This window comes from Electrona antarctica (genome assembly GCF_951216825.1).
Source record: "Electrona antarctica genome assembly, chromosome: 23".
In the NCBI taxonomy this organism is placed as follows: Eukaryota; Metazoa; Chordata; class Actinopteri; order Myctophiformes; family Myctophidae; genus Electrona; species Electrona antarctica.
Genome location: NC_136804.1, coordinates 37,603,980 through 37,616,971, shown reverse-complemented (window position 1 = coordinate 37,616,971; position 12,992 = coordinate 37,603,980). Strand labels below are relative to the sequence as shown.

General features: G+C 45.6%; 1 protein-coding gene across 3 annotated transcripts in view; it reads right to left on the bottom strand.

The window, feature by feature from the left end:
* Nucleotides 1–6,652: 6,652 nt before the first annotated feature.
* The window catches only part of cdk17 (cyclin dependent kinase 17), a 46,102-nt gene continuing 39,762 nt past the window's right edge, over nucleotides 6,653–12,992 (bottom strand). For all 3 annotated transcript variants that reach the window (XM_079494613.1, XM_079494614.1, XM_079494615.1), the window contains 6 exons: nucleotides 11,809–11,906; nucleotides 10,795–10,900; nucleotides 10,312–10,354; nucleotides 9,686–9,776; nucleotides 7,956–8,033; nucleotides 6,653–7,500 (listed from right to left, as the gene is read on the bottom strand). In XM_079494613.1, coding sequence (XP_079350739.1) covers nucleotides 7,460–7,500; nucleotides 7,956–8,033; nucleotides 9,686–9,776; nucleotides 10,312–10,354; nucleotides 10,795–10,900; nucleotides 11,809–11,906 — 457 coding nt within the window. In that variant the 3' untranslated portion in view covers nucleotides 6,653–7,459. The remainder of the gene's footprint in view (nucleotides 7,501–7,955; nucleotides 8,034–9,685; nucleotides 9,777–10,311; nucleotides 10,355–10,794; nucleotides 10,901–11,808; nucleotides 11,907–12,992) is intronic.

The following is a 12,992-nucleotide window of genomic DNA, read 5'->3' as shown; positions in this document are numbered from 1 at the left end:
GTTGGTTCTTCATATCCATATGAGTGAAACGGCCGGGATGACATGTTTATTTTTCAAACACAGTTCTTATGAGGCGATCTAAAATCCCCCCTATGGGGATTACAATGCAAATAAATAGTACATGAACCCGTGGATTTAGCACCCTCTACCGATATCGACGTCAGACTTCGTTGCTCTATGGCCACCGTGTTTAACCCATTTTGGGCGGGAACCCCTCTTGGTGTTTTAAGCAGATCTACAAGCTCATAGCGCGGCAACTTGTAGGTCTGCTATTTTTGAAAAGTCGTGAAAATGTGGTGCAAATCTTTGAATATATATTTCAGAGCGAACATTTTTAACTAAAATATTTGCTTCTGGAGGGGTCCCTGGAACAACATATTTTGAGATGGGGGTCCGTGGCCCAATAGAGATAATTCTGGGGGTCCTTGACATGAAAAAGGTTGAGCACAACTGACATAGAAACATGAGTTTTTCAGAAAACTATTAGGATTTAGAAGCCTTTTTAAAAAAAATCGCCATCAGTCCAAAATGGGTAATTATAACGGTCAGTTGTCAGTCATTGTACTCTACATTCACACAGCCCGTTCCAGACGGCTAGCAGTTCATCTGCTAGTTAATTCGAGGGCCAAGCATTATAATGCATTGTAAATCTTTGTTGTGGTCGTTTTGTATTGCTTTGATAAAGTGTATTTGAGGCTGTGAACTTGTTTGTATTGTTCTAGCTGTTCTTACGTGGTTTGTTTTTTTGTATGATTTTATACCATATCGTATCGTATGCACTGTGCTTTCTTTTTCAACTCTGTACCGGCTGTGCCTTCAGAAATGTAAAGAGTTATGTATTATCTCTTATAGGCTTTTTTTTAGAGACAAAATTCCAGGTTAATATTTTTGCACAAAAGCTTTTTGTAAAATAGCTTTTGGTTATTGTTTTTATATAAAGGAATTGATAAAAAATGTATTCTAAATGATTTTGCTTATTTTTTTGCTGTTGTGACTTTGAGGAAAAAAAATGTTTTTTTGGAATAAAACACAAGGCATTGAATGCTATTCAACTTCATCCTACTTTTTTTTTTCTTCCCGGAAATGTTGAAAAATAGCAGATCTACAAGCTGCGCATCAGTGCCTTACAGTGCCTTCCGACAGCGGGCGAGCATCGGCCGACACATCGCCCAGTATCGCACGTTATCGCCCCGAAAAGATTAATTATTTGTATCTTTTCGGGTGACCATCGCCTGTTATCGCCGGTAGTCGCCGGATCCAAAAGACAAATAATGCAGTTCCGGAAAATTCGTCTGGCTGTCGCCCGCTGTTAAAACCCATTTTGGGCGGGAACCCCTTTTGGTGTTAGCATTATGTTATGCTTTAGCTATTGAAAAATAGCAGATCTACAAGCTCATAGCGCGCGACCGAGTGGCGCGCTATGGGCTTGTAGATCTGCTATTCACTGACATAGAAACATAGCTTTTTCAGGAAACTGTCAGGATGTAGAAGACATTTTTTAGAATCTGATCTCAGGTAAAAATGGGTTAAAACGTACCGTTACATGCGGAAGGAATCTATGTTACAGCATAACAAATACCGTACGATGATTTGGACTGATTTCACATTGAGATCATACAGGCAGAGGACAGTAACTCATTTATAAACCCTTGGAGCCCGGGTTGGGAAACACTGAAATATGGCTTACATTAACCCATTTTGGGCGGAAACCCCTTTTGGTGTTTTAAGCATTATGTTGTACCTTTTGGTGTTTTAAGCATTCTGCTATACTTTAGCTATTGAAAAATAGCAGATCTACAAGCTCATAGCGCACCACCGAGTGGCGCGCTACGAGCTTGTAGGTCTGCTATTTTTGAAAAATCGTGAAAATGTGGCACAAATCTTTGAATATATATTTCAGAGCGAAAAATTTTAATAAAAATATTGGCTTCTGGGGGGGTCCGTGGCCCAATAGAGATAATTCTGGGGGTCCTTGACATGAAAAAGGTTGAGCACCACTGACATAGAAACATGGGTTTTTCTGAAAAATGTTAGGATTTAGAAGCCTTTTTTTATCGACCTCAGTCCAAAATGGGTTAAGAAAAAAGAAAGCTTCCAACCTTGCATATCACTTCACACCATGAAAGACGCTGAGCTGAGCTTTGTATGAAACAGACAAAAAGTTTACTTTTGATGGTTATGAGAAATAAATAGTTCCAGTAAAAAGAGGTTAGACGGACCTGTTGTGTTCTGACGGCAACACACACACACACACACACACACACACACACACACACACACACACACACACACACACACACACACACACACACACACACACACACACACACACACACACACACACACACACACACACACACACACACAGGAGTCATTCAAAAAAAGTACAATATTACAATATTAATTTTCAATCACTGTCAGTTGAAAACAACACAGCGGGCGTGTTACTGTAAATCAAAAATTTCAATTTGAAATCTCTTTTTTTCATGTGTACAAATGCTGGAGATAAATAGAGTGGTGGTCCGACGCAGAGTGCTTTGAACTCCTTTGAGAGGCGGACCGGCGAAGGCCCCCCTAAGGACCAGCACAGGCCCCCCTAACACCGGGGCTCCACCGGGCGTGTCAGCGTCGCATCTCCGTCACCGTCAGGGAATGTTCCCTTTTTAATCAATGAAGGGTGGCTCCACTGCCCGCGTTGCATGACATTAACGCGTGCATTAAAATTGAACCGGTGCGTTTTTTGACGCACGCGACGGAGACGCAACGCGTCCGGTGGAGCCCTGGCGTAAGGACCAGTACAGGGCCCCCTAAGGACCAGCACAGGCCCCCCTAAAGACGGGCGCAAGGCCCCCTAAGGACCAGCACAGGGCCCCCCTAAGGACCATGGCAGGGACCCCCTAAGGACCAGCACAGGGCCCCCCTAAGGACCATCGCAGGGACCCCCTAAGGACCATCGCAGGGACCCCCTAAGGACCATCGCAGGGACCCCCTAAGGACCAGCACAGGGACCCCCTAAGGACCATCGCAGGGACCCCCTAAGGACCATCGCAGGGACCCCCTAAGGACCATCGCAGGGACCCCCTAAGGACCATCGCAGGGACCCCCTAAGGACCATCGCAGGGACCCCCTAAGGACCAGCACAGGGACCCCCTAAGGACCATCGCAGGGACCCCCTAAGGACCAGCACAGGGACCCCCTAAGGACCGTCGCAGGGCCCCCCTAAGGACCAGCACAGGGACCCCTTAAGGACCAGCACAGGCCCCCCTAAGGACCAGCACAGGGACCCCCTAAGGACCATCGCAGGGCCCCCCTAAGGACCAGCGCAGGGACCCCCTAAGGACCTGCGCAGGGACCCCCTAAGGACCATCGCAGGGACCCCCTAAGGACCATCGCAGGGACCCCCTAAGGACCATCGCAGGGACCCCCTAAGGACCAGCACAGGGACCCCCTAAGGACCATCGCAGGGGCCCCCTAAGGACCAGCACAGGGACCCCCTAAGGACCGTCGCAGGGCCCCCCTAAGGACCAGCACAGGGACCCCTTAAGGACCAGCACAGGCCCCCCTAAGGACCAGCACAGGGACCCCCTAAGGACCATCGCAGGGCCCCCCTAAGGACCAGCGCAGGGACCCCCTAAGGACCTGCGCAGGGACCCCCTAAGGACCATCGCAGGGACCCCCTAAGGACCATCGCAGGGACCCCCTAAGGACCATCGCAGGGACCCCCTAAGGACCATCGCAGGGACCCCCTAAGGACCATCGCAGGGACCCCCTAAGCATGCCACACACTGACACTGTATTCACACGGGAGGTCAAAGTTTCACAGACACAGAGAACAATGTCTTAATACTGGTGGGTCTAAACTCTGCCACATGGACGCTTGTATAGAGGAGGGTCCTGACGGACACTTCAGTCCACTCTCGTCCCTGATTCGCTACGGATCAGTCCTGTTAAAGGACCACTTCACCACTTTTCAACCTATCTTCATATAATAGGTCCTCACTAATAATCATGATAAAATGGCACGATTTTTTTCTACTCAGTCTGTGTCTCATAGGAGGGCTGTGGGCAGTTTAGAAACCGTCTTCCAGTGACATCATCATTAGGCAGATTTATTTTATTATCGTGAGAACGATGGCTTCCATTTTCGCATTGCAACTTTTCAGGACTAGAAAGCCTGCAGTTTCTATTAGCTTGTCGGGCCCAAATACATTACAAGGACAAGGAAAATGTTGTGAACATAGTATCTAAGCTGTGCTTAGATACTTTGTTGAACGTTATGTCTCTACGAAAATCTAATTCCGTTTTCTGGCTCATTCCCTCGACGTGACCTGCTGTGGCACTTATTTACTGAGCAAGTCTGCACCATTGTGAGGTCAGTTTAAAAAAAGAACGTATACAAGCACACTGGATAGTCGCTCAATGTAAACAAACCAGACAAGCCAACAAGTATGGCGGCCGCTACCACGTGACACATGTTGACGCCCCATCCAGGAGATTTTGGTACACACTATTCCCCATCGATGATGTCACTGGGGGACGGGTTTCTGAACTGCCCACAGCCCTCTTATGAGACACAGACCGAGTAGAAAATAAATTGCGCCATTTCTTCATGATTATTAGTGAGGACCTATTATAGGAAGAGAAGTTGAAAAGTGGTGAAGTGGTCCTTTAAGAAAAAAAAAGGAAATACCGGCACCACAAAGTCATTGAAGATGACATCACAAAGTCCTACTGTTGTTGCTACAGCATGGGCTCCGTTTCCGTCACCGCTAAACCCCGTATCCCTGAACTTCTTCTTTGCCTTTTTTATTATTTTGAAAAACATTTTTTAATAGTTCAACTATAGCCAATCTACATTGACACGTTGTGAGCTTGTAGACTGGCCATTTTAACCCATTTTTGGGCGGGAACCCCTTTTGGTGTTAGCATCATGTTATGCTTTAGCTATTGAAAAATAGCAGATCTACAAGGTCATAGCGCGCCACCGAGTGGCGCGCTATGAGCTTGTAGGCCTGTTATTTTTGAAAAATCGAAGAACGACTGACATAGAAACATAGCTTTTTCAGAAAACTGTCAGGATTTAGAAGACATTTTTAGAATCTGATCTCAGGTCAAAAAACTATTCACAAATGTTTTGCAAAATAGTAAAAAAAAAAAAAAAAAAAAAGGGCAAAGAAGTTTAGGGATAAGGGGTTTAGCGGTGCCGAAAATGGAGCCCTATATCTCCAAATGCAAAAGGAGGAGGAGGGGGGACAGAAAAAGTATAGCTTGCATAATATAATGCATAATATAATAAAGCGCTGAAGTCCTGGCAATGTAAAAAGGGGGAGGGGGAGGGGGGGGGGGGGTAAGAGGGGAGAGAGAGAGAAAAAAAGGAGCAGCCTGACGGGTTCCTGTGGGATGTCACATGACTTCCTGTTGAGCTCCCCGTGTTTTCTCTCCTCCCTGATCCTTGCTTTCCTGCTGTCATGGCAACCGGGGAGGGAGACCGGAAACGTCCTGGGGAGAAACTATTCCCCCCGTCCAAATTTGGTCCCGTTTGCCCCCTCCCCTCCCCTCCTGTTTGTGGTCCCATTGCTTTAGCCAGGAAGGGAAGGGAAAGGGGGGGGGGGGGGGGGGGACACAGACATGCAGTTGGTTTGAAAGGATCCTGAGGGCCGTATTTTCTCTCTCAAAAGACTCTTAGTGCTCTGTGATGACCTGCTACATAGTACTGTACAACACCTCGTTTTCTGTCACCCAGCACCGTTGTGGGAGGAGGAGGAGGAGGAGGAGGAGGAGGAGGGTTCCGTCCGCGAGAGGCGGGCGGGCAAAATGAAATGTTCTGGAATGTTCTGTCGTCCAGGCAGGGGAACCGTTTCAGTCGTACGTAACGTAATGCATGGGTTCCCAAGGTGGGGTCCGGGGACCCCTGGGGGTACTTGAGGGAGCTCCAGGGGGTACCTATAGCTCAATTAGAGATAGTTGGGAACCAAATGGACCCTTATGGGACTGTAACTCAGAGAGTGTACAAATGGAACCAAATGGACCCTTATTGGTCTGTAACTCTGAGAGTGTACAAATGGAACCAAATGGACCCTTGTGGGTCTGTGACTCAGAGAGTGTACAAATGGAACCAAATGGACCCTTATGGGTCTGTAACTCAGAGAGTGTACAAATGGAACCAAATGGACCCTTATGGGTCTGTAACTCAGAGTGTACAAATGGAACCAAATGGACCCTTATGGGTCTGTAACTCAGAGAGTGTAAAAATGGGTCCATTTGGTTCCATTTGTACACTCTCAGAGTTAAATGAACAGTGGTTTTACAATATAAACTGGGGTACCAGATATATAAATGCCATTAAATCGGGGGTCCGTAGCATAATGCGTGTGAAACTGGGGGGTCCTTGAAATTAATGTTTCGGAATCACTGCTAGAGCCGTAAAAATCCTCCCTTATCGAGGTCACTGGCATATGTTTTCAAATGGGGGGTCCGTGGCCGAATAAATGTTGATTTGGGGGTCCTTGACACAAAAAACGTTTGGGAAGCACTGACGTAATGTAACGTAACCCCCTTTACGTTAGAGGTTACGTAACGTACCCCCTTTACGTTAGAGGTTGAGACTGGTATCAAATTCAGTCACGCCACAATATGGTGAGAAGAAGCTCCGAGGATCAAAAACAGAAAATACTCGAAAGTTTTTTTACTTTTAGAATATTAAAAAAAACAAAAACAAAAAAACAAAAAAGGCATTCGGACTCTAAAATAATGAGCCGATGAGCAACACAGAAGGGTAACAACAACTTCCAGAACAGCTTTGGAACATCGGCAGAGAGTCATCACTAAAAATAATCGAGAATAATAGTCCCGAGGAACAACAACAATAATAGTAACCTTTTATCGAGCGGTGGGGCTGTGCACGGGGCTGTGCACGGGGCTGTGCACGGAGCTGTGCACGGGGCTGTGCACGGGGCGGGGCTGTGCACGGGGCTGTGCACGGGGCTGTGCACGGAGCTGTGCACTGCACGGGGCTGTGCACGGAGCTGTGCACGGGGCTGTGCACTGCACGGGGCTGTGCACGGAGCTGTGCACGGGGCTGTGCACGGGGCTGTGCACGGGGCTGTGCACGGGGCTGTGCACGGCGGGGCGTCTGACTTCACATCATATACACACATACATACGGCATGTTAAATACAGACAGTAGTAGTTTAGCAGCAAAAAACACAACCTCGCCCGTCCCGTCCCGTCTTCCAATAAATAAACACAGTCTGTAAAGTCCACATCGGCCCAAACGCAGAGTTGCTTGCTCTTTTGCGAGTGCCAGAGAAGAGATGGTAAGGTGTGTGCGTGTGCGTGCGTGTGTGTGTGTGTGTGTTGGGGTGGTTCTGGGTGTCTGAGGGAAGGCGGGCTCATGCGAGAGAAGGGCGAGGGAGTCGAGGACCAGGTCGGGTCTTCCTCTGGATCAGCAGCACAATGTTTAAAACAGCATGCTCTGCCTTCTGTTGATCTTGCCGTTACCTGATAAAGAGAGAGAGAGAGAGAGAGAGAGAGAGAGAGAGAGAGAGAGAGAGAGAGAGAGAGAGCAGATTCAGACATTAAAAAAATATGTTTTTCCAGCGATTTTCTTAGTTTTAAGGGTAACTGTTGTATAATTGCAATATTACACTCGAGGGGGTGGTTTAACGTGATTATTGCCTCTTCTGCGTTGCTTTCAGAACTCGCCCTGCGGGCTCGTTCCTGCAGCATCGCAGGCGTACATTAATGACGTTAAACCACCCCCTCTCGTGTAATATTGCTTAACTCACACACTGCAAAAACAGATACAAGCGCCCAACTCCACACACACACACATTATTATGATGCGTGCGTGCGTGCGTGCGTGCGTGCGTGCGTGCGTGCGTGCATGCGTGCGTGCGTGCGTGCGTGCATGCGTGCGTGCATGCGTGCGTGCGTGCGTGTGCTCGCTTGCCCACCTGACTCTGTGTAGGATGCATTCCGGTATCCAGGGTCTCGTTGCAGCTGTAGTTCTTTTAATGTGAATATTGATACGACTGAAAAACAGGAGGAGGAGGGATGTGGTCAGGAACGATAATGCATGAAATATCATTACATCTAGGGCTGCAACTATTGATTCTTTTCTTACTATATATAAGCCAAATATGCCTTAATACATTATAGTTTCCCTCTATAACTAAAATTAAGTGTTAAAACACTGTAAATGTTTTATTTAAGGTGCATTTTATTTACTTAACTCAACTGTAAAAATGGACATGTTGATTTAGTTGTGAGCTTGTAGATCGGCTATTTTCAGCAAGTGTGAAAATAGCCATTACGACTGCATCAAGGCCCGCTAAAATACAATTTAGTCGACTAAATCAACTCTAGATTTAGTCGACTAACATCTTATGATATTTAGTCGACTAAAACTAAAGCCAGAGTGTAGAGTAGGAGAGTAGCAACACGCTTTGATCTCGCCTCAAAGCGTGTGCCTATGGGCTATAGTTCCACACATTGCTCCTATGACTGGAACTATCCCATTGAGATAGAATGGGCTATAGTTCCACACATTGCTCCTATGACTGGAACTATCCCATTGAGATAGAATGGGCTATAGTTCCAAACATTGCTCCTATGACTGGAACTATCCCATTGAGATAGAATGGGCTATAGTTCCAAACATTGCTCCTATGACTGGAACTATCCCATTGAGATAGAATGGGCTATAGTTCCAAACATTGCTCCTATGACTGGAACTATCCCATTGAGATAGAATGGGCTATAGTTCCAAACATTGCTCCTATGACTGGAACTATCCCATTGAGATAGAATGGGCTATAGTTCCAAACATTGCTCCTATGACTGGAACTATCCCATTGAGATAGAATGGGTTATAGTTCCAAACATTGCTCCTATGACTGGAACTATCCCATTGAGATAGAATGGGCTATAGTTCCAAACATTGCTCCTATGGCTGGAACTATCCCATTGAGATAGAATGGGCTATAGTTCCAAACATTGCCTCCTATGACTGGAACTATCCCATTGAGATAGAATGGGCTATAGTTCCAAACATTGCTCCTATGACTGGAACTATCCCATTGAGATAGAATGGGCTATAGTTCCAAACATTGCTCCTATGACTGGAACTATCCCATTGAGATAGAATGGGCTATAGTTCCAAACATTGCTCCTATGACTGGAACTATCCCATTGAGATAGAATGGGTTATAGTTCCAAACATTGCTCCTATGACTGGAACTATCCCATTGAGATAGAATGGGCTATAGTTCCAAACATTGCTCCTATGGCTGGAACTATCCCATTGAGATAGAATGGGCTATAGTTCCAAACATTGCCTCCTATGACTGGAACTATCCCATTGAGATAGAATGGGCTATAGTTCCAAACATTGCCTCCTATGACTGGAACTATCCCATTGAGATAGAATGGGCTATAGTTCCAAACATTGCCTCCTATGGCTGGAACTATCCCATTGAGATAGAATGAGCACTTCCGCATTCCATTGTTACAATGGGAGTCAACGCTATAGTGTCGCCACTCTCTTACTATATTACTCTGACTAAACCATTCCAGGTGACAAAAAAGTGATTGAAACTAAATGAAAACTATTCAAGAGACTAATGACTAAAACTAAAATAGAAATGTGCTGCCGAAAACACCACTGTGTGAGCCTCATACTCACTCTCGGGCAGTGCGTGGACCCTCGGGCCGAGGGTCTTGAAGTACATGTGCTTCATGGCCTCCTCTGCTGCAATCCTCTTCTTGGATTCATACTGGAAAACACATTTTGGAGAGAATGACGACCCCTGCTGGCTAGTATTGGTATAGCATCTGTGTGTTGAGGAGTTTCACCCGAGGTCGATTCTACAAATGTCCTGGCAGTTTTCTGAAACACCCCATGTTTCTATGTCAGTCGTTCTCAGACATTTTCACGTCTAGGACCCCCAAAAATATGTGTATTTCGCCGCCGTCCCCCATTTGAAAATATGTAGTTCCAGGGGCGACCCCCCAGAAGCAAAGATTTGAGTTAAAAACGTTTGCTCTGTGAGAATATATATTCAAAGATTTGCGCCACATTTTCACGATTTTTCAAAAATAGCAGATCTACAAGCTTGTCTCTCTCTGCGGCACTCGGTGCCGCGCTATGAGCTTGTAGATCTGCTATTTGTCAATAGCTAAAGTATAACGTAATGCTTAAAACACCAAAAAGGGGTTCCCGTCCTCCAGGCAACAGGGATGTGTGAAGGAGTACAGGAGTTACTTTAATTTAGGGACAGTCTAATAAAATAAAAATAAAAAAGCTCTTACTCTTAGAAATGACAACAGCAGCTCAGTGCCTTCCGTGTCCAGCCTATAGAGCAGAAACAGGGGAAATGGAAGACAGATACAAGTCAGAGATGGAAGGAATTAGATTCTGCCTCTAATACTGGTGGTGACTGATGAGAAATGAGTGGCTCAGGGGAGGAAGGACGTGGAGCGCTGTCTCTGAAATGTTCCACAGGATTTCCTGTCCACACAGTTCACGCACGCACGCACACACGCACTCACGCACGCACGCACACACGCACGCACGCAACGCACGCACGCACGCACGCACGCACGCACGCACGCACGCACGCACGCACCACACGCACGCACGCACGCACGCACGCACGCACGCACGCACGCACGCACGCACGCACGCACGCACGCACGCAACGCACGCACGCACGCACGCACGCACGCACGCACGCACGCACGCACGCAACGCAACGCACTTGACAAAGAAGACAAACACAAAGAGCACTGCACCTGGGAGCGTGGTTGACCAATGGCTGTGGTTTGTATTTGGGGAACTTGTAGGATTTGAACTCTTCGATGGAGCAGATTCCTGGCCAGTTGTCCTCCGTTGGCGTGCCTGGAATCAGCGTGAGAAAGTCAGAAGGTTAGATGATATAATCATTAGATTTATAATAACAAAGACAACACGTTTATATCGTTTATATCAAACATGTGAACTTCCGGGAGGCGTCCGCTGGCCTAGTGGTCCAGGCGCATCATGCCACATAAAAGGCTCTGGCCTGACAGCGCGTCGCGTGTTCGAGTCCCCTTCTCTCTCTCTCTCCCGCTTTCCTGTCTATCTTCACTAATAACTAACAATAAAGGCAAAAAGCAAAAAACAAAAACAAAACAAAAAACACGTGAACTTCCAGAGTGCTTTGGCACTGCCACAAAATATGAAAGGGTAATTCAATTCAATCAATCAATAACGTGTACCTACATGACTGCCTGCCTAAATATGTCCCAAACCGCCCCCTAAGGTCTTCCACTGCTGGCCTGCTCGCTTTGCCTAAAAAAACTGGCAAATAAAAAAATACGGTGACGCGGCTTTCTGCTTCTACGGGCCGACAGCGTGGAACAAACTCCCATTGTACCTTCGACAGGCAGCCTCTGTAGACATTTTTAAAGCCCAGCTCAAGACCCACTTCTACACTCTTGCTTTAAATTGATCTTTTACATTGTTTGTTATTCATGTCCTCACTGTATTGCATTACTGCTATTATTTTTAATGTTTTATGCTTTTCTTTCTTTCTCCATTGCTCTGTAAAGCACTTTGAGCTGCACTTGTTGAGAGCCAGTGCTGGAGGACTGTCAGGTGTAGGAGGGCAGGTGTAGGAGGCAGGTGTAGAAGGTCAGGTGTAGGAGGCCAGGTGTAGGAGGTCAGGTGTAGGAGGCCAGGTGTAGAAGGTCAGGTGTAGGAGGCCAGGTGTAGGAGGGCAGGTGTAGGAGGCCAGGTGTAGAAGGTCAGGTGTAGGAGGAACTCACCCAGTAATCTGAAGATGAGATGGAGCTCATCCTCCACCGTGGAGCCGGGGAACAGCGGCCGGCCTGCAGCCATCTCGTAGAAGATACACCCAACGCCCCTGTTAGGACACAACCCACAGGAGAACACGGTCAACCAACACTCAACGCACAGGAGAACATGGCCATCAGTAGTCCGGTAAATAAATGCCAGAGGTTGGACAAAATTGGATTATTTTGTTTCTCACCTGATTCTGACAGGACATTAGGTCTACTAGCCAGGATAGAAAATCTACCCTAATCTGCTCACTGCAAATACCCTCAATTTGCCTTAATCCAAGATGGCCCTATTGACAACCTATTATAAGGCAATATTTTCAAAATTTCATTATGCTTTTTATATATATATATATATATATATATATATATATATATATACATATACATATACATATACATATACATATACATATACATATACATATATATATATACATATACATATACATATACATATACATATACATATACATATACATATACATATATATATATATATATATATATATATATATATATATATATATACATATACATATACATATACATATATATATATATAGGCGCAGCCTTTCTGGAAACTCCATGTTCATGTTTGCATCTGAACACCAAAAAAACTGTTGGTATGTATTTTTCACGTAACTCCACAGACCCTGACATTGACATTCTCATCGAGGGTAGTAGTATTCAGATAGTATCAGAATTTAAATATCTTGGAATTACACTAGACTCAAACTTGACATTTAAAAAACATATTAAAAATTTAGCCAACAAAATCAAATTCAATTTATCTAATTTCAGACACATAAGACCATATCTAACAACTGATGCAGCTAAACTCTTCATGCATGCTATGATTTTTTCACACATAACGTACTGCTTCACAACCTGGTCACAGACAAATCAGACAACTTTAAAACCCATAGAATCACTGTACAAACAGACATTAAAAACACTTGACCAAAAGCCCAACCGTTACCACCATTGCCACATAGTTAAAAAGTACAACTTATTTAATTTTAATAGCTTTAAACACTTTTCAGATTCTTGTCTCATTTTTAAGATCTTAAATGGACTTGCACCTCCACCACTGAAACAGTTCATAGATCGAAGGGACAGTGGTGACAGAGCAACAAGGGCAACTACCA